The following is a 22,822-nucleotide window of genomic DNA, read 5'->3' as shown; positions in this document are numbered from 1 at the left end:
AAACATTAAAGGAAAAACATAAAGGGGGAAAAAATCATTGAAGATAACCATTTTGCAAAAGTTTAAGAAGCACTCAGAGCACTGTTTATATAAGATGGCACTGGAAATGGTGTCATAGTATTTTTTTAAAAATAAATATACGGAAAAAAGTTGAAAAATATGTGTAAAAAAAAAGGAAACAACTAATGCTAAATGAAATATAGCAGTTTTATAATACACCATTAAGAAGCAATAAACTACTTTGCTGTCAATTTAGTTTAAAAAAGTACGACACATTTTAAGCATTACGTAACACCAAAAAGTGCTGCAATATTACTTTTTTTAAAAATAAAATTAGAAGAAAAAACTAAGAAAAGAAAAATGCGGCTAAGTTAAAATCAATAAGAACTTTCTAGATCCGAAAAAGAAACATAGTACAACATGGATAAACCTGAACTTCTATATTAGTTGATCTAACAACAAGAATTCCCATCCAAACAGAAGGGGAAAATATGATTCCAAACAAAAGGCATCAAAAAGTTCTAGAATGTCAGTCCTACATGGACAATGATGAAGCACGTCTTTCATTTCAAAACTTTGACTGCAGTCATCATGACTATCTTGTACATTTTGTTTGGAACTTCATTCGTATTCGAATGCTGACTCAGTGAAGCAAGTCCTTTTGGTCATAGAACTGCGCCTCCTTCCATAGCCTGCGTGATGTGATGGCTGGCTTTACCCGTAACCGCAACAAGGAAATTCCCTTCATTCACGTCCACCCCATCAAGCGATTGGAAATTCGCAATTCCATCTGCGTTCCCCAATTACCTTGTTCACCCCCTCCACGCCATAGTGTACATTCTCCTGTGCTCCAGTCTTTCACTAGATGACGTCATTGGTGATATTGTCACCGGTTGCAAGTAAATAAAGCAATGTATAATTTGTAATCGATTGCTGAAGATTAGAATTTGAATTAAATTGAAAAACGAAATGGATAGTTACATCTGAAATGCTGTGCAGTTCTCGTATATTTTTTATTTATATTCTCCATGTTTTTAAATATTTTTTTAATTGTATTGTGTATTTATTTATTTTTTAAGCTATATTCTGTTTTTTCCCCCCAATATATTTTGTTTCACTCTTATATCTCATTTTTTATGATATTGTGAATGTATATCTATACATAATAATAAAAGCGGCTGAGTGTGTGTCTGTAATCACAATATATAGCCCCAGAAGCCTCACCCAGACACGAAACTCGGCACATAATTGTGTTTTGACATAATGAAGAAGTATTTTTTTTTCTTTTTCAAAAATTTGGATTAGTTTTTTAGTTATCAGAAATTTTGTAAGAAAAACTATGCTTCTTCGTCTTCAAAGAGCCATATTCAAAAAACTATTAAAAAATGCATATACTTTTCTCCACTCTTATAAATGTATGCTAATGCGACCCTTACAATTGAAATATTAATTTTCGACAACTTAAACCAATAATATACGAAGGAATTAATAATTTAATTGTAAGCTTCGCATTAGTTTACATTTATCAAAATGGAGAAAAGTTTAACTTTTGTATTAAAAATGTGGCAACATATTCGATACGTAAATAGAACGCTTCGCTTTGATATATTTGTTGCTATTCATAATTGTTATAATAAGTTTTTTCTTCTTCTTTCCACGCTCTATTTTTTTTTCTTAAGCGACGACGATAATTTGTGTAGCGATATAGAAATAGAAATTGTTCCCATAAAAAATTACATAGAAATAGAAATTGATACCATAAAAAATTAATTCGTTTTCGTGTTCTTTTCATGTATTTAGTATTTTAGTTTTTTTTTTTCTTAAGCGTTGTAGCTATATAATATATAAAAGCATATGATGCTACTAATCTTCAGATTTCCTGCCTTGTTTTAAAAAACTTCATTTGTGAAAACCTTTAGCGTGGCGGACAGCTGGCGCCTTAGGCGGCTAGTATATATATATATATATATATATATATATATATTCACGAATCCCAGAATATCATCTACAACTCTATTAATTTAACATTAATCAAAATAAATCAATTTCGAAGTTATTACAAATTGTTTTACTTGTTTAAATTGAGGTCCATCATGACTATCCTAAATTTTTCTCTTCTATAAAATAAATGCTCGTCACCTCCGATTTACTGGAGACTTTGAGTGATTAATTTTATCATTAGTTTGAACGTATCCTTGAAAAGAATTGTGCTTCTTTCCTGGAACTATACTGAAAATTATAATTAATTTCTCCAATAAGTTAAACTAAATACTGACCTCAAAAAAATATTTTATACATGAATTTTTATATCTTATTAAAGATTTTTTGAGTCGATTATAACGTTTCCATCAATTTTCAAAACACAGAGAGATAATTTCATTCAAACTATTTCATATATTCTATTTCATTCAAGCGAAAAATAAAGGAATTTTCATTTCAAAGATAGTAAGAACTTCATTAAATCTTATTGTCCCTTTTAAATTATCGTTGTGTCGCAACAAAACAAATTAACTGGAAATTTTTTTGCCCCAAGAATTGACACCTCTTTTTGCCACAAGGTTGTTGTTGACTGCAATTTTTTGCTGTTGTCTATAACGTTGTATGTGTTGTCATTTTCTTTTCTTAGAATGAATACAATTTAAATATATGCCAATGTTATCATAAGCAAACATGTGATCTCAGGTAGAAAAATACTTCTTGTTTGTTTAGTTTTTTGTAATAAAATATGTCAACTAAACAGTAGAAATCAGTTATTCTATAGATAATCTAGCTATTATGCAGATTGACTTGGATGATTCGTTAATGCACCAAAAAACTGTTTCATTTTTTCAAATTATCTACGAAATCTCTAAACAGCCTGGATAATCTGCGTATTACGTACTAAATGAAAATAATATCTCTGGAACAACAGAACGTTTCTGTACGCTTAAACTAACATAATGTTACTTATATTTCGCTAGAAAATCAAGTTACTGCAATCAAACAACCAACACATTAGTCAATAGAATCAATCATCAATCACTTTAAAAATGATAATACAAAATATTGTTACGAATAAGATAATTGACATATTTTTCAACGTCATAAATTTTTCAATGTCTAAGAAGCTTGTCAATAAACATGTCACAATCAAGCAATCACTTAAATCGTGATTGGAATAAGGGCAACAAATATTTGAACTTTAAGTATGAAAAAACCTTTACCACGTGCATTACCTAGGTAAATTGCTCAAAAAATCTTGATTCCCCACTTAAATGGATTACCTTTGTGTTTCTACGGATTAACTAAGTAGTGTGCATATCAACGACTTTAGCTGTCACAAATAAATAAATAAAAAAATTAAATTTAAATAAATTAAAAAAATAAATAAAAATCTAAGAGAAACATATATAAATAAAAACTAAAAATCACTGAGACTTTAGAAACAAGGTATCATGTGTCATATTATAAACAAACCAATAAGACTTTTAACGACAGAAAACATGCAGAGACTTTTTCCCCCCAAAACATTTTAGTGTGGTAATTGTCAGGTGAAAGTTTCAGAAGGGTAGCATAAGCTTAAATATAGTTAGGGTGTATATCTATCTTTCGTTGCATTGTATCTATCTATGCTGAATTTTTTTCTTCTTTTTTCTGAATTTTTTCGCATACGCCCTGTCTGCCCTGTAAGCTGCGCAATTCCGCAAACGCAGTTAGCCATTTGTGACAGTTATCTGTGCATTTTCTGACATTCCAAAAAAGGACATCTGTGTTCTTCGTGTTTTACTGGAACATTCTTGTTGCCTCGGAGGCTTTTTTCTTCTTCTTCTTCTTTTCTGTTTTGCCTCAAATTTTCTTTCTGTCTTTTTCTTCTTTCTTCAAAGCTTGCTTGAGGAAATACAGTGAAACTTCCTATGTAGTTTTACGGTCAACGAAGCAACAACTGGGAGAAAGAAACAATTCCATTTTCTTGTTTCACGTTTTTCTGGCGTCCTCCCTTTTGAAAGAAGATGGGAGATTAAATCTCCCGTCGGGTACATGTAGGGTTTGGCATGTATAAAAATATAGTGTTTTTTTTTTAGAAGAAATCTTGAAAAAACTACTTTAAGAAAAGATTGAACGATATGACCAACTCTCAAACTCAATTCCGTTTCAGGCGAATCCAAAACATTGGTATATCTATTTCAGATTCTTTAATATTTGCATTATATGAAACCTAATTCTATAGCAAGATTACCTAGCCAATTTAAAATTTTAAATATTTTTGAATAATTTGCTTCATAAAAAAGATGAAGTTTAAAAAATAATACATTTCAATGGATGTAAACGTAAATTTAAATGTATTGATGCTTCTTTTTAGAATTATTTAAATTTTCAGTTTCGTTTTAAAGTATTAATTCGTGTAATATAATTTTGGTAAATTTCTGTTTTCTAAAGATGTAAAAATATATAAGAAAATACTAATATTGAAGATATGGGTATTAATATACAATTATATTTATATTTTGATATGGAAGCAAAAAGTGTTTCCCAATAACCACTCTTAATATTGTATTTTTAAATTCTTTTTCATAAAGAAAATGAAAAAAAGGATACCGAGCAGTGATCAAAATTAATTTTTAAGCAAATAAAAAGCAAAACCACCTGCAAAAAAAAAGCAAAAAAAAAACAGATGAATTGGTAGTAACTAAAACGAATTTTTATGACATCTTGAAAAACAAATTTTGACAAGGATTCCTGAAACCTGCATTTAAGGCGGTCATTAGGCAACATCATGTATAGATATGCAATTAAATAGATTAGAAAGGAAAGGAAATTCAGGGCTCTTTACAAACTTTTCTCTATAAACTTTAAGATTTGTTAGAACTCTTCAGACGTCCAGTTTTTCTCCTAACTTAGAATTTTAATAAAATTTTTAAAAAAATAAATTTCTTTAATTGCGTTAAATTATATATACTTATCGTGATTTAAACGTAAATATAAGATAATATGCATATCCTTATCAGAAGAATTCACTTTTCAGCTTTACCATATCGTAAATAATTTTAAATCAGATCACTAAGAAATCCTGAAATTTTAATAGCTTTGAACTAGACACGTATTCAAACTTATGTTTAACTAAGTTACAGAGTATTTACATACCTCTGTCAGATGTGAATGTAATAACCAACCCAAATTTTATTTAATATTGCATTATAATATCAGAAAAATAACGATTTTATTCTGTAAAGAAAAGTAACGATATTCATCGAGTTTCTTTTTAATCCCCCATAACAATTTTTAATTTTTATTATATATATATATATATATATATATATATATATATATATATATATATATATATATATATATATATATATATATATATATATATATATATATATATATATATATATATATATATATATATTATATATGAAATTATTCCGAAAGTATTCGAGTTTTAATTTACGCAGTTGCCGGTAGATGGCAGTAACACGTACCAGTGCAGCCAGTTGTAGTAAACAGAGGGAATTATGAATAACCCTGTATGTGTATATACACAGTCCAGTCACATTAATGTGACCACCACCTACTTTCGACGTCAACGTGAAATAACCACTCACAGAGTGCAGGTGGCAGCACATTACAGTGTAGTGTATATATTGGATGTCCTAGGGCATCGAAAAGCATTTCAGTCGTTGACGCAATGCAGAAATGTAGCGATTTATCCGACGTCCAAAAGGGCATGATTATTGGCTTTCAGGCCAAGGGTGGAAGCATTTCGGAAACGACTGATTTTGTGAACTGTTCGCGTGCCGCCGTGATAAAAGTATACCGTGCATGGCAAAATGGCACTATACGAAACAAACGGCGGGGCACATGTGGTGCACCACGGGCCAAAGATGGCAGAGGCAAACGAAGGCTGCGGAAATGCGTTCAGACGAATAGACGTGCAACTGTTGAGCAACTGACCGTCCAGATGAACCAAGGGGCTACCAAAAGTGTATCCTCAACAACTGTTCAGCGAACGTTGCTGCGCATGGGTCTCCGCAGCAGACGCCTGGTTAATGCACCTATGCTGTCTGCTGTTCATCGGTGACAAAGGCTGGAATTTGCACGCCAGTACCGCAACTAGACGTCCACAGAGTGACAACAGGTGGCTTTTTCCGATGAATCACATTTTATGCTCCATGGGACAGATGGACGTTGGCGTATACGGCGTAAAACGTCTGAAAGCAAACACCTAGCAACAATTGCCGGAAGGCTGCAGGCTGGAAGAGGGAGCGTTATGGTTTGGGGAATGTTTTCCTGGCATTCACTGGATGCACTCATCATTGTAGAAGGCACGATGGATCAGTATAAGTACATATCTGTCCTTGCGGACCATGTCCACCCCTACATGCAAATGATTTTTCCTCAGAATGATGGCATCTACCACCAGGACAATGCGAGGTGTCATACAGCTCGCAGTGCATGTGCGTGGTTCGAAGAGCACCAGGATGAATTTACCGTACTCCCCTGGCCAGCAAACTCACCGGATTTGAACCCAATCCAGAATCTGTGGGACCACCTCGATCGGGTTGTTCGGGCCATAGATCCTCAATCGCGTAATCTAGCGCAGCTGGTCACGGCACTGGAGTCGGCATGGCTCAACATCCCAGTGAACACTTTCAGAAACCTAATTGACTTTCTTCCTGCACGTTTCGTAGCGGTCCGCTCAGCCAAAGGTGGTTATTCTGGCTTTTGACAGGTGGTCACATTAATGGGACTGGACTGTGTATATACATATACTAAATTTGACATGGATTTGCAGGTCCCTAGTAATAGATGGATAGTGACAGGAATAATATTACTTAGAAATTAATGCAAGATTTGCACTCTTTTATACTAGTTGTTTTCTTGTTTTGAGGAAATTTAAAACAAAAAGTCTTTCAGATAAGGTGATAGCCTTCAAGGGAATGATGCAAGTTATTGCTTCATTTGACAATGATAGAGTCAAAACTTAACATGAAAGGGGATTTTTGAATACGTTTTCAAAAATGATATTAAATATTAAAAAACAATCTGTCCTTTTTTTCATCTGTCATATTTACAAATTTTGCTTGCCCTTAACACCACTTCTAAGAGATGCAAAACGATACAACAATTAAAGGGCCTTGTTGAAAGCATTTTCTGATTCAGATTTGGAAGATCTAGATATTTTCATGAACCAGGATTTTTAAATCATACGGAAACTGAAGATAAAACAACTTCGAAACTTTTATTCCATTCTGTGTGTGTAGGATATTGTTTTGAAAAATAAACTTGGGGAAGATGAAGTGGAAAATCAAATTCTAGAGTAAAGTGCAAACAAAATGAAAAAGTGAAAAATTAATTATAAAATTGAATAAGAAAGTGAAGTTTGATGATCTAACAGAATTGAAAAAACCGGCAGCAATTTTGTAAAAAGTATAATGAACGCTTGATTTTTGCTCGCTCTGATGTATTTTAAAAACTATTCCTGGAAACTATGTAGAGTATCTTGTCAATATATAATCAATTTAAGCTTTAAAAAAGTTTAAACTATTAATATATTTCACAAAATGAATTATTTTTTCATGCACTTCTAAGAGGAAATCACTTTGTTCGGTCGAAGATAAATACTGGAGCGCAGCTGTAGCGATCTTGACCACAGCCTATAAAAAATGCCCTTGTGTTCCAAAAATGAGACAACATTAAAAACGCACCTTAAATTTTTTTTTTTCAATTTCTTTTATTTAGATGTTTTTTAGAACTGAATTTATCAAATTTTAAGTTATTTGTTTAACCCCTTTTTCTTGGGCATTTAAATAGTTAAACTGTCTTAGACTATAGACATAATGCTTCAGGCAAAATACTTCATCATGTGACTTTAAATTCTGTATAGAAACAACAATAAAAAAAGACAGAATGATATTATTTTGGACTTACCAATGAGGTCTACTTGTTGATTTTACAACTGGGGTAAAACCTTCATGGAACAACAGTAGAACTTTACTAAAGTTAACAAAGGTGAACACAACACGCTGAAAGAAAAATATACATAATTTAAATTATTTCACTACTTATAGATACACAATCTTAAAATAAATAACAAAAAATAGAAAAAGTCTGCTTAAACGTACTTACACCATATTCAATTATTTAATTATCATACAATAGAAAAGCCAACTATGTTTTTGTGCAATTTTTACTATATTTTTGATATTAGTTTTGCTGACGTAGAAAAAACTGTCTCGGCATAATTTATGTTTTAGCCTACAAAATTACATTTTCTTTACAACAAATGAAAAAAAACACTTTGTGTAATTGCTTTTATCTATTGTATATAGTTTTTTTTTAATAAAATATCTATAAAATAGTTTGATTGATGGATTTTGATGCGAAAACATCCACCCTCGAAATTTTCTACACGTTTCCATTCATCAGTATTAGTAGACAAGAAAAAATCACACACAAAAAACCGATGAAGTAAAAAAAAAAAACACTTTTTCAAAGGTTTTTTCCTTGTGAAGAAAAAAAATCGAAACAAAGGAAGAGAAGTAAAGTATTGAAGTCACAAAGTCTAAGGTAGGCTGTAGAAATTGAAGGAAGCGAAAAAGCTGTTGCCAACACCAAGGAGTAATAAAAATCTGTAAAAGAAAGGAAGAGACTGCGAGAACAATTACGGAAAAGAAAGGGAAATATATATATCGGTCAACACTTTCCATTTAGAAGATTGCAGGCGGTTGGATTTAAAAGTAATCGCAAGTAGTAGGGTGCAGAATTTTTTCCCTCGCTTTTGTGTCGGCATTTTGTCAGTATTAAGACTAGTAGGTGAGGTTTCTAAGGGTATCTTCATGCTGACATAGAAAGACAGCCATTTTTGAATACATTTGAGTTGCTATTGAACTAAAAAAATAAATGGATAAAGTTTACCATGCTGACCATGAGTTTTTGCTGCTAAAAATAAAGAATAATATGTTAACAAAATCATTTATTGAGCTTTCACTAAAAGGCCGGGATAGCCTAGTTGGTAGGGCGTTAATCTCATGTTCGTGATAACGTGTGTTCAAATCCCAACTGTCGAATAAAATCCCCATGTATTAAATGATGACTGATGCACGTTAAATCTGTCGGGATCACAAAGTCCTCCAAGTTCCCATAGCAAATCAATATCTCGGGGAATACTGAATTGGAGATTGATCAAAATTAGGATCTGTGGATAAAGATGTGTGATGGAGTATGATTGGGTATTCCCTGCAAAACGTGCTGTGAAGTGTGTGTGGCTGAAGTTGTACTCTTGGTCATAGAAGGCGTTACTGTAAAAACCAGAAATGCACCCTCTGCCTTAAAAAATTGCTTGATTTCCCACGCAGACTTTCGGATATTAACAAGTGGCTTTAATAACAACAAAAACAACAATATTCATCAAAGGCGTGGTTCCATTCAAGCATCACTTTCTGCGGTCAGTGAGTGGGTGGGTGATCAATTTGATTAGCATGAGATCGAACCAAGAATGCGCAGTATCGGTATTCATTAAACTCTTCTTCCCCATAGGTTCTCATTAAACTGTAAAATGTTCGCACCAGTCTTCAAGTTACTAAAGCGGAAAGAACCATCCTTCAGCAGAAGATAAAAAATGTGATGGCATGTCTTTGGATCATCCTCAGTTTTTTTTTTCCAAGACCGTTACCAACAGCCCATTGTGCAGCCTCAGTTCAACGAACATAAAGTACTACTATCGCATTCATCATTAGTGAATGCTGATTACAACTCTCAGTATGAAGCGAAGTAATATGATGTTTTTTAAAAATATTTATTCAACATTAATTATTAGCTCATGCTGAATATCACCACAATGAATTGATTTTTTTATCAGATGCCCTTAAATAGTCACAGAAATCTAAGATTCTTTTAAAAAGTCAAAAGTTCTTTATGAAGCACAATCTTTTTTCACACTTGAGAAATTCAAATTTATTCATATCTTTTCGCGTAAATAAATCGTGGTATACAAGTTATATGAAACTGAAAAGTTCACGATTTATCACAAGTGTTTATGTTGGAAATTTTTCGTATGCGACCGATTTGTAATTGGGAAGGTTACATCCAAGTAAAAAAATATCCTACAGATATTTTTATTTTATATTTTGCAGTATATTAGTACATGAAGCTACTAAGAAACTTATTTATTAAAAAAGGTAACTCATAAATATTTTGTGTTGTCGGTGAGTTTTCAAAATATTAGAACTTCTTGAATTTTGAACTTCATATGCATAATAATACAGTGTTTTAAAAACTCTAAAACACACAAAAATTTGTAACAAAAATAATTTTACAGACAGGAAAAAATTCCTCTTGATTAGAATACAATGCGATTTCAAATATTTCAAAGACAATTTATACTTTCTATTTTAGGCGGTGAAAAAGTTTTGCTTAAAATTTGTATACATTAGGTTTAAAAAAAGAAATTTTATTAGCTATACAATAATATTCGTCATATTTATTTTCTAAATTTAATGTCATAAAATGTAATGTTTGCTTCTTGGTATAAAATATGTTCAATTAAAACAGTACCAATGAGTTGTTTCCATTTGGTACCACTATAACTTAGGACAATTTATACTTTCTATTTTAGGCGGTGAAAAAGCTTTATTTAAAATTCGTTTGTGCTCGAAAATGTTGCTAAATAAAACGTATGCGTCTTTAAAGGTGGTCTTTCTCAAAATTTGACTATAGATGTTAAAGCTAAAAATGTTTTAGGGTCCAACCTGCTTCCCAACACTTCTGTTTATTTCAATAAATATTTCATAAATATTATGCTATATCCGAGAAAAAAAATAATTTTCGCTTCAAAGTTGACGTAAAAGAAAGGGCGACAAGTTCCGACCATTTGAACCTGAAGCTTCTTATCAGAATGATAGTACGTGAACGATGAAATAAAGAAACAGTTAAGAAGCACGAAAAGGATAAAGAAAAGAAAATGACATTAAATAAACATTAAAAATAACATTAAATGTGATTTTAACATTCTAATCATCTGATGATATTATCACTGATTTGTTTAGAAAACAAACAAGAAATTATCCAGAAAATATAAATTGTATTCTGCGTAAAATCTCATGAATTATCATACATCAAGCACTTTTTAAGTAAGCAGTGCAACCATAAATCCGTTAAATTTTTTATTTTATAAATTGCCGATTTTTATCTATATCAAGGCACAATCCTCAGAAAATTACAAATGTAATTATTTACTAACATGACTCATTTGTTCGTGACTTTACCAATTTCTAATAGTTAAAAACAAAAATTTTTAAATATATTATTATTTTACATTACGCCGGTAATACTTTATCATGTACCTATTCATACAATTTAGAACGGTTACATTTTTGCACTTATTTTTGTAACTCTAGTATCTGATTTTAATATAAAAACGGTCAGATTATAATGGTGACCAAAAATGGAAGACTCTCCAAGCTCAGAGAATCAGTTTTCGAAATTTCAATGGCTTACTTTTAAAGCTGTATATACATTCTCATTGTGATATTTTCCTATCTAAGTTAAGGAGGAATAACAGTGAACTTTAGCTAATGTGACAGGTGAACTTTCGTAGGAAATGTTACTGTTCGATGCTGACGAGTGATTTATATTAAATGTATAACTCAAAAGTTGGTCAAAACATCATTTTAAGCAATGTTATTTTATTAGTTCAAAGAGTGCCTAAATGTTCATCATACGTGCTTACTCTAAACTCCTTTTTATATTCACATATGCATATTCTAAAGTCATATTTAGATTCGTATATCAGAAATTATTTGGGGATTATCATATGCATACTCATTCATGACAAAATATGCACATAATAGACAAAATCATTATTAAAATATGTGTTAAAATTAGTAAGCAAAAAACGTATTAAAATTATATTACAAAAAGTAAAAATTTTTACCATCTTTTTTATGCATAACGTGTACTGAAATATCGAGGTAAGATTCATATAAGGTTCTCAACATATTTTGAAAATTTTTTAAATTTATCTGAGACTTTAACGATTTTTTTTGTCTTAGATTTTAATAAGATCATTATTTCAGTATTCAATATATAAGCTCTCACTATTCAATTAAAAGAAAAAGTGCATAAAATAGTTAATGCAATATTTATAGTTAATTTCTCAATATCTAAATTCAATTTTCTGAAAGTTCTAAGAATCAATTTTAGACAAGTTTATGAAACTAGCTTTCATATATGTTCACTTTGAAATTATACGGATGTTTGCTTCCTAGTGTTTCAATCAATTAACTGTTCAGTTAAAACGTTAAACTATTTTAGAATATGTTTTCAAAATGGTTTTTGTTTTCTATGTTTTTGGAGTTTCAGGAATGATTAAATTAAAATAGTATTGTTCCAATAAAGTGAAAGTAAAATAATAACAGCCTATAATATTTTTTGCTTTATGTATAATAGAAAATTATTACAATTACTCTCAACCTAATTTTTATACTAATCACACATCAATTATAAAAAAGTTTAATATAAAATGTTTTATTTTTCTATGGGGCAAATTGGTGGAAACAAAAAAGAAATTATAGAACAAAATATTTCAAGTGATAAAATTAAGCAATTTAATTATTGTATTGTCACAACATGTCACTAATTATCGCTATTTTCTAACGATATAGCGATATAAAAACTCTTAAATAGCTCAATATGATTCTTGACTATAGATAATGAAAAAATATCGAATATGTCATTTACACTTTCAAACGATCTGTGTCAACGCAAAAATTTCCAAAGCTCTCTGATACCACTACACTATAAAAATATTTTAGTGTATTTCTACGCCAAAACTATTGGCAACTACAGTACACCAAAATGGTGTTGCACTACACCAAATACCAAGGATAATTCTACTGTAGTGAAACACCAAGAATTTTCTTTTATACTCTTTGGTGTACAGTATCCACCACCATTTTTGTTATTCAGCAACATTAAAATGTATAGTTCCAGTTTGATAAGATAAACATTCGAGATAGTAAAGTTGTTTTTACGATACAATATAAAGTCAGAATCATTAACTTAGGATGCATATATACAGGGTTATTCATAATTCCCTCCGCGGTTAACCGCCATTTTTCTTTACAACAATTGGCTTCAGTGGTACATTTTACTGCCATCTACCGGCAACTGCTTAAATTAAAACTTAATTAAATTTCATATGTTCTTTTTTGCCATATTCGTCTTCGTTTTTTTTTACTATAACGCTTCGAAACCTCGGAGGGAATTATGAATAACCCTGTATAATATTTATTCAATTCTCTAAAAGTTCTAAAAATCAAATTTAGACGAGTTTATGAAACTAACTTTCATGTATGCATATAAGACAGAATATTGCGGAGCATGCAGAATATGAATTCAAACTAGACTTAACAAAAAGTAAATAGAAGCTGAATATTATAAAATCATTTAATACAATTGAAAAGTTTATGTAAATCTTATAAGAACACAAATATTTTTATTTAGGAAGCACTCAAAAACAACAACAACACATCCTCCAGCCCTTTGTTGACCATGACTGGTGTTAAAAACATTTATGTTTGTTGTAAACTTTAGAACTTGTTGGTGTTAAGATTCAATTACACCCTTTAAATTGTTTATGAATGCTCGATTCGGTATTAACTTGAAATAAATTAATAATTCACACAATTTCTAGGGGTTTTCAAGGCCAAATTTGAATAGGTTACCTCTGTTTTAACAGTGTGCACATTAATAAACGGACAACCCTAAATAACTTTTTATCTAATGATCGGATCTAGAACTCAATCATAATGGTTTAAGAGGGTAATCTCAAATATGCTAATGAATAAGTGAAGACGATATTTCAAATTACGAAATCAGACACAAAAACGTACTTTCTCTGAATGCCTTTTTATCGACGGATTCGAATTTCTGACCCCCAAAATATAGGGGGTGGCCGCAATCTGGGAAATATGGTCCCCATAGTTTGGTCAGAAAAGTGGTACAGATTAATCTTAATCTCTTTTTTTGTTTGTACCCCTTGGTGTTAATTTCATTTTTTGCGTATTTCGCTATATCTCAAGAACTCTTTAAGCAAATTGAAAAAATTTAGCTTACAATTTTAAAAGTCGCTTATCAAAATATAATTTCAAGCAAAGAATAGCCTCAAATATTTATTGTTTATTTTATTTAATAATAGTCGATAATATTTCGAATTATAAAATATAAAATTTTTATGCCATTTTAAAGATTTTACATGGCAGTATTTTAAATTAGAGATAAATCGGTAGAATAGTTCTTGAGAAATAAAATTCTAAAGAAACCGTTATTCTAAAATTTGAATTTTTAGGAATTTTTCGAAAGATTTCGCTCAAATTTTGTATTTTGCCATGTAAAATTACTTTCTTTAAAATGATGTTTAAAACTGCATACCTTGTGTTTCTTTCATCTATTTAAAAATAGAATAATTAAAAAATAATAAATATTTACTAAAAGTTATACTTTGCGTGGAATTATCTTTGGATAAATGAAATTTAAAATTGTGTGCAAAATATTTTTAAATGCACTTAAAAATTTCTTGAGATACGGCGAAATACGCAAAAAATAAAATTAACATTACGATATTCAAACCTATAACCGTTCTCCTATTCAAATTATGGGGATCCTACTTTCCAGATTGCGCGGCTACACCCTATATTTTGGGGGTCAGAAATCCAAAATCGTTGTAAAAAAGATATGTTTATTCAGAGAAAGTACGTTTCTGAGTCTCTTTTTATAACTTAAAATACCGTCTGCACTAATTAATAAGGATAATTGAGGTCACACCCTCGAACCTGAAGATCCGATCATTTGATCAAAATTTACTCAGGATAGTACGTTTTTTATTTTACACACTGTACATCTTTCCTCGTGCTTTTCTATTTGTAGAATATAAGTGACACAATTTCTGTTTCCAATTAGCGAAACTTTTTTAACGAAGTGTTTTCCTGTCAAAAGGAGAAAGCAAAGTGCTCGAGGAAAAAATAACTGGAATTATTTTCACGGGAATTTATTTTATTTAATTTGCCAAAGTTTGGAGTAAGATTTTATTAGTTAAGTTAAAGTCCTGGTTTAAATTTTAACAGTGCGATTAAGATTCTTCTCATCACAAAGATTCGTTTCATTTAAAATTTATTATATTAAGAATGATTTTAATTTTTTAATAAAGTGTTGTATTGCTTAAAATTTTAAATTTAATGTTAATTTATTTATTAAAAATTTTTTAAGTATTTTTAATTAAAAAAATCCAATAAAACTGTTTATAGACAAATTAGCAATTAAACAAATGTTTGACAAATTAATTTACAGATTGCAATAATTGAGGAGGTTAGAGAGAAAACGTTTGAAATTTCATTTTAGTGATTTCTGTTCGAATAATCCGAAACGAAAATAAAATAAAATAAAAAAGGATTTTTAGAATCAAAATTTAAAATTTTTGTTCTAGAATACAATAATCAAAACGCATTCTAAAATCCAATTATCAAAATTTGAAATTCTGATCTGTGGAACTTAATAATTATAACGGCAGAATTAGAATAAAAGGAATCATCGTATTATTTTAATTTAAGTTAATTTATCTCCATATTTTTATGATACTAATTTTATTAGTTTCATTTATTAGTTTAATATTATCAGAATATAGTGATAAACAATTATTGCCTCACATTTCTTTCAAAGTTATTATTTTATCTCATTGTGATAAAATAAATGCAAGGTAGTGTTTATATAACGGAATAAGAATCTGATCAATTTGAATCTGAGCATGAGTCCCAATACGGTAAGGCTAATCGTGTGAGGAATTTTTCACGTAAAGTAATCCGAGTATTTATTTTTACTTAGAAAGTCCTACACTGTAAGAAATTCCGGATAAAATTACTGTATAAAGTAGTGACAATTTGGGAATATCATTCGTAAAATCCATTTTTAGTGTAAAATATTATACTGTAATTTTTACAGTAATACTTATTTAATTAGAATGATTCAGTGATTTCACGGTACTTATTACTGTAGAAATTATTATAAATCAGATTTTTTGTTTCATAAATATGTTCCAGTAAAAATGGATTTTACAGAAAAAATTACTGGTACCCTTAGTGTCGGTACTTTATACCGTAATTTGATATGGAATTTTTTACAGAGCATACGAATTGAAGTTTGTTCCGATATTTGTCTCAAAAGTTTTCCTTGTTTTCTGGATTAAGTTCACAATCCCAAAAGAGCCAACCAGGTGGTCGAGTGGTTAGCGTGCCTGACTGCAAAGCCAATGGCTGCGGGTTCGAATCCCGCTCGGGGCATGAATGTTTCTCTCTCTCTGCGTTGTCTTCTGATGCGTGAATGTATGAATAGGTGTTTGTGGCAGTGTGACGTGGATAATGTTGCTCGCCTCCGTGACTTTGGTTCACAGGTGCCCACTGGGTAACGATAAATGAGCAACACTTCCGGCATCTTCTAAGGTGAAGAACGAAAATTCAGTGCCTACCGTTATTAAAAAAAAAAAATAAAAAAATAAAAAAAAGTTGAGCCAAAATGCGAACTATGATAATAATTATTAACATTATTAATTATGAATGTTATAATGTTTAAGTTAAACTATACTGATAGGCTATTACATCACAAATTATGCAATAACTTAAAGTCTATAATAACATTAGAAATATTAATGCTTCACTGGCAAAGCACATACCGTTAACTAACACCACTCCTTTTCATTAAAACTAAAAGTCACTATTAATCTACCTCAATCTAATTTGCGTTAATGCTAATAACTTCTAGTTAAAAACATAAAACCGAGGGAAGAAATAAGTGATGAAAAGACCAATCAAGATGCATATTGTTCAGTGACGTACTACACACGTTCAGCTAACAAATGCTGATGACAGCCTGCTTCTAACCTTTACTGAAAAGGTACAGGAAACACCTGTTTCTCGACGGGTTGGTCGATACATCGGAAATTAATCAGTTTCGGTCAATGATAACTAGCTAGCTCAACCACCCCCGCTTTTCACCATCCACTCACTTTCCTGTTCAAAGGGGGCTTCCCTTCCCCACCTGCCCCGTGGTCGAGCGGTCTACTCCAGGCGGAAATTAATATTTTGTGTTATGTGCAGAAACTATGCCGCCTGATTGGTTCGGTTGGTTTCACGGGTGTGCGAGTCTGTCTATTATTAACCGAAGCATATTATTTTATTCAATGGAACATTTCATAATACGTGAGCTTTGTGAAGAGTTTTCTAAAGCTATCTCAAAAGATTTAAAACCTGAAGTTGAAAGTTATTCGATTTTTTTAAACTCTATATACAATGATTTCGAATTTTTTCTTCTAATTTCAATCCATTTCACAATTTATTTGTAGTGATACTATTTTAAATAAATTTTAAATTTTATTTTAAGTTATGTTAACTGTAATGAATTTTAAACTTTGATGAATTTTAAACATAACTGTAATGAATTTTAAACATTGATTACATGTTTCATTGAACTTTAAGCTTTCATTGCATTATTAATATTTTCAATGATTTGTAAACTTGTTTTGTACTGATACTATTTTTAATCTTTTTAAGACTTTTTATTGCGTAACAATTTTCAATAATTATAAAAAAACCTTTGAATGGATGTTTTAAAGGATTTTTTTAACCAAAATACGAAATTGTTGAAAGAATATTTTTTCTTATACTTTAAAAAAATAATAATAAAACATCCATAGAAAAAAATCGTGATATATAAAAATTGTATTTACCGTACTTCATAAAATTGAATAATATACATCCATAAAAATTTTAGAACGGCTACTGAATACTAAAACACTCCAAACAATAGGAGTTATTTTTAACCGTTTGATTAAACATTTGCTCTCTTTCTTTTCCTGTAAGTTGCTTTTTCTATGAGTGCAGAAGATTTCTGATTAAATCAAAATATTTAAAATCAGTTCCAATATAAAATCAAAAAGAATGATGGTTAAAGAGTTTTTCGGTCACAGATTTTCTGTAGATAGAATGTTTAAGTATTTAAAAATCTCTTGGGTTTAATAGAACATTTATATATATATAATTATAAACCAATTATTGGGAACCAATAGCTCAATAATACAAATATATATAAAATAATACTACAAAAGAGATCATACAAAGAATTCATGAAAAAATACTAAGAAATCCACAACGTTCTGCTAACAAAATGGCCGCAGAAGAGAATGTGAGGCATGGAACAATGCAAGTTATATTAAATAAAGAACAGGGTTTTCGCCCTTATCACTAAAAGGAAGTTCAAGTTTTGACTACTGCACATAAATTAAAAAGGTTACAAAGCTGTAAAAAAATTTTTAACCAGCACAGTGTTGGCTTATCTGATGATAAAATATTTTGAACAGAGCAAAGTTATAAAACTAAAAATAATATTGTATATTCACCAATCTTCGATGATACACCTGAAAAGTTTCAAACAGTGCAATGCTTTTAAAACTAAAATTCTATAATGGTTTGGTTGAGTCCCAGTGCGAAAAAACGGAAAATTTCCTCGGAAATTCATCAATAAAAGGGTAAAAACCAATGCTAAATGCTATTATGGAATGGAAGTATTGGCTACGCATTTATTGCTATATGTCGACAGATTGAACCCCAGAAAGGACTGGATGTTTCAACAAGATTCTGCACCATCGCACCGAGCCAAGACATCTCAGGTTTGGCTTCATGTCAATCGTCCGAACTTTATTAAGCACAGAAGATTAAACATCCTCTTCACCGGATTCGAATACTTTAGACTATTGTATTTGGAGAATTTTAAATTCTAAAGCTAATGTTAAGCTGCAGAGAAATTTGGACTATCTCAGAGCTTCTTTATAGCGTGAAAGAGACAAATTTCCTCTTAAGTTGATTCATGCTGCCATTGATGGAAAATGGCGTAAGAAATCATTTTTATTAGTCGATAAGCTCGGTAGTTGATCAAGGTAAAGTTTGGTCTGTAGTGTTCATTATACTTGTGTGTTTATCCTTTTCTATTTTATATCTGAACAATGAAATGATTCGATATTTGTAACAGTATTTTGGCATTTTGTAGCTACTGATAAAGTGTTAAATTTTCAATAAATAATCAATAAATCAATAATTGCATGGAAATGAATGTTCATTAAATCACAAAACAATATAGAATATGCTTTAAAAACAAATAAAAAAAATAAGATAGTAAAAATAAGATAGGAAAATAAGATTAATTTATAGAATTCTCCTGTTCTTAAAATTTACTTTTCTGCTTCATTTAAAATACTATAATCAACATAACAATAAGCATTTAGTTAAAAATTCATTCTATTTAAATTTTTTTAAACAAAACCAATAAAAATCACAGATCATATCTGTTTATTTCTTAAAAAAATAATTACGAAACGTTGAACAAGGGTCAGGATGACAATTTAAAGTTAGACAATTTAGCATACGTCTATTAAATAAGTGCAAAACTGCATTTAAATAAAAATGCAAATTGTATTAGAAACTTATAAATATGAAAATGAATTTAATTGGCGCTAAAACTAAAATATATTAGAAATGTATCAAATATGCGACACAAAAATATTTAAACATAATATAAAGCTGATTTAAATTTTAGATTTTAATGTTGATTATAAAACAGAATTTAAAAATTTTGAAAAAAAAATGGTTAATCGATAATTTAATTTTTTTTACCATCAAGTAGAAAAATAACAATAAAAAGACAGCATTCAATTTTTTAACTTCAAGAGAAATCGTTTATCGACTGTTTACACCCTTTACATTTAAAAAATCAGAATATCCACAACTGTGCCTGTAACCATTGAGAATCGAGCTCACGTTTTTTGAAGACGGGAACTAAGCCATGTGATGAAGAGTACTATTTCATATTTTTATTTTCCATCATCGGCCTAATAATCTTATAGTAATAAATGTGTGGTGAACACCCTAGGAAGACACTTAGTTCCTTGAAGCTGAGTCCATACTTTGGCCGAAAGGTATATATCGATCTCCTGACAGGCTGGACGTGGTCCGAATCCCAGCGTTAACATCACAATATTTCCTTAATACATGATGGGTTAACAATGTCTCGTACTTCTTAATTGGTGACCCTGGACTATTGATATATGAAACTAACTCTCACTCTACACATACATGGCAGCACTACAATGCTGTTTAACACCAGAATAGACTAGTATTTCCCCTCTCTCACGATAGATGGCACCACTAGATAAACTAATTAAGCCATACTTCACGGATCATTTGACAAAGCATAACACAACCACAACCCAACACCAATATTTATTGCCTAGCGAAAAGTCTAACATGACCTAATTTCAATGATTAGTTAAATTTCGTTGTTGTGGCTTTGAAACCATGCAGCTGTTGCAAGTGGTTACAAAACATTATAGTATTCACGGTTCCTTTAACCATACCAGTTTTAAAAGATTCTATGCCCGTAAAGGCAAAAAAAGGTTACGAACCGTAAATATTATGGTTAATTGGATGGACAGACTGCCACCGAATATTTAACCGAAATTATAGAATAAAATTCTAACAGTGTATAGATGACATGCATCACTAAATTTTTTTAACTGATAAAAGAATAAAAATGAAAAAGATTTAACAAATTAGATTTTTTCTTTTTTCCTTTTATAGTACAATATATTATTAGACAGAATGAAATAGAAAAGAGTAAATAAAAATATGCAGAAACACTTTTTACGAACAATAGAACTAAAATGTAAGATTTGGAATCGATTGGAATTTTTTTCATACATAAATTTGTTATAGTAGTTAAGAACAGCAAACTCAAGCCGTAACATCATTTGTTGTTTTCAAATTCATACAAAATTAGAACTTATCTAAAATGTTTCCTGTTTAAGTATTTCATACAACTTAATTTTTTTAAAATTCAGTAAAAAAACAAGAAAAAACGAATATTTTTCCTTATATTTTTCAAAATATAAAAGTTAGTTAAATATTTAAAATTAATCTAAAAATAAAATAAAATTATAATAAAAAATGTTTTTTTTTAACTTCATAGCATTTGTCGTTTTCAAATTTATCTAAAATGCATGTTTTTTTCTATAATTCTTTTGTAAAACAAATATAATGCATAAATTTTACGTACTAAGGAGAAAAAAAAATTGTTGTCACATTCCGAAGTCAATAAACAAGTAGATCAATAAACATTTCATTAGTTTACACACGAATTCACCCAACCACAAATTCTCTCTTTCAATTCTACGATGAATCAGTGAATCGCTTTCTCATTTATATGCCGATTTATAGATTCATGTTTTATTTAAAAGAAGCATTGTTACACTCATTCACTGAGTCAAGGAGTCAATAATGCACAGATTCATTTATTCGCCAAAATTAGGATTCTTTAATTCACCCACTTACTGATTCGCTTCTTTTGATCTCTTATTCTTGTCTTCCTTTATTCTCGCATTTTTGTCTTTCTTAATTCCCCCTTTCTTCCCTCATTCACTCGCTGTAGCAATATTCTTTCGGAAAAATGGTTGACACAACAACGTACTATTCATATTAATTATTAAATAATAGTTGCATATGAGTTTTTTTTACTTGCAGAGCAATATTTTTTTTAAATTTCTTAAAAACATCTGTAGTGGAAGTGGCAGTTTTGAATGTACAAAATTTTAGATTTAATATCAGTTTTTTTAAAGCAATAGCAATGTTTGCCTAAATTTTAATATTATTAAACAACATGTCCAAAAGTAAAAGTAATAGTAATATGAGATTTTTCGCGTTTAAATTTATACAATTACTGTTCTCTATTATAATATTTCTTCAATAAACTTAGAACTTCGAGGAACAAGGTATAAACTTATATTCTAAATAAAAATGGAACTTTTAGTTTAAAAACAATTTATGGTCAATTAAAGAAAGCAGCTCTTAATGAGTAAATGTGGTTCGTAAAAAGTTTTCTAATGTTCTTAAAAATACTAAAATATCACGAAAACCTCTTATAAGCTCTTGAATTGTATTATTATATCACTTCGTTATAGATAAATACTGAATAAAATGAAAGAAAGAATAAATAACTGCCAGCAGCTTAGCAAATTTTGTAGACTTTTTTTAAATACTTGAAGCAAGCAACTAAAATTTAAGATAGTGACAGTTTTGACGGTAAAAAATGGTCTTAAAAAATACTAAAATATCACGAAAACCTTCTTTTCTTTTATAAGCTCTTGAATTGTATTATTATATCAGTTCTTTACAGATAAATACTGAATAAAATCAAGGAAAGAATAAATAACTACCAACAGCTTAGCAAATTTTGTAGACTTTTTTTAAATACTTGAAGCAAGCAACTAAAATTTAAGATAGTGACAATTTTGACGATAAAAAATATTCCTAAAAAATGCTTAAATATCACGAAAACCTTCTCTTATAAGCTCTTGAATTGTATTATTTCATCAGTTTTTTATAGATAAATACTGAATAAACTGAAAGAAAGAATAAATAGCTACCAACAGCTTAGTAAATTTTGTATAGTATCTTTTTTAAATACTTGAAGCAAGCAACTAAAATTTAAGATAGTGACAATTTTGACGGTAAAAAAAATGACTAAGCTTATAAAAAGTTTATCCACAAAAATACTCCATCTTTCTGTCATAGGCTTAATTAATCCGAGACGGGAGTGTTATATCTTGAAGTGTCATGGACCTAGCGAGTTATAATAATACGAAAGGCGTAGTGGCGAGTAAAGACAATTAAGTGCCAATAAAACAGCTGGCGTTCGAGAAATGACATGGACAATATCAGATATCCGCATAGCCTGTCAGAAATTATTT

At 29.9% G+C, this 22,822-nt stretch overlaps 1 protein-coding gene across 1 annotated transcript in view; it reads right to left on the bottom strand.

The window, feature by feature from the left end:
* The window catches only part of LOC122269131 (cytosolic carboxypeptidase 6-like), a 553,508-nt gene that overhangs the window by 317,566 nt on the left and 213,120 nt on the right, over window positions 1-22,822 (bottom strand). The window contains exon 4 of the mRNA XM_043040819.3: window positions 7,912-8,006. Within this exon, the coding sequence (XP_042896753.2) occupies window positions 7,912-8,006 (95 nt within the window). The remainder of the gene's footprint in view (window positions 1-7,911; window positions 8,007-22,822) is intronic.

Source organism: Parasteatoda tepidariorum, chromosome 7 (genome assembly GCF_982258835.1).
Source record: "Parasteatoda tepidariorum strain Cologne lab strain chromosome 7, Ptep-v5.0, whole genome shotgun sequence".
NCBI classification, from domain to species: Eukaryota; Metazoa; Arthropoda; class Arachnida; order Araneae; family Theridiidae; genus Parasteatoda; species Parasteatoda tepidariorum.
This window is presented reverse-complemented; position numbering and strand designations above follow the sequence as displayed.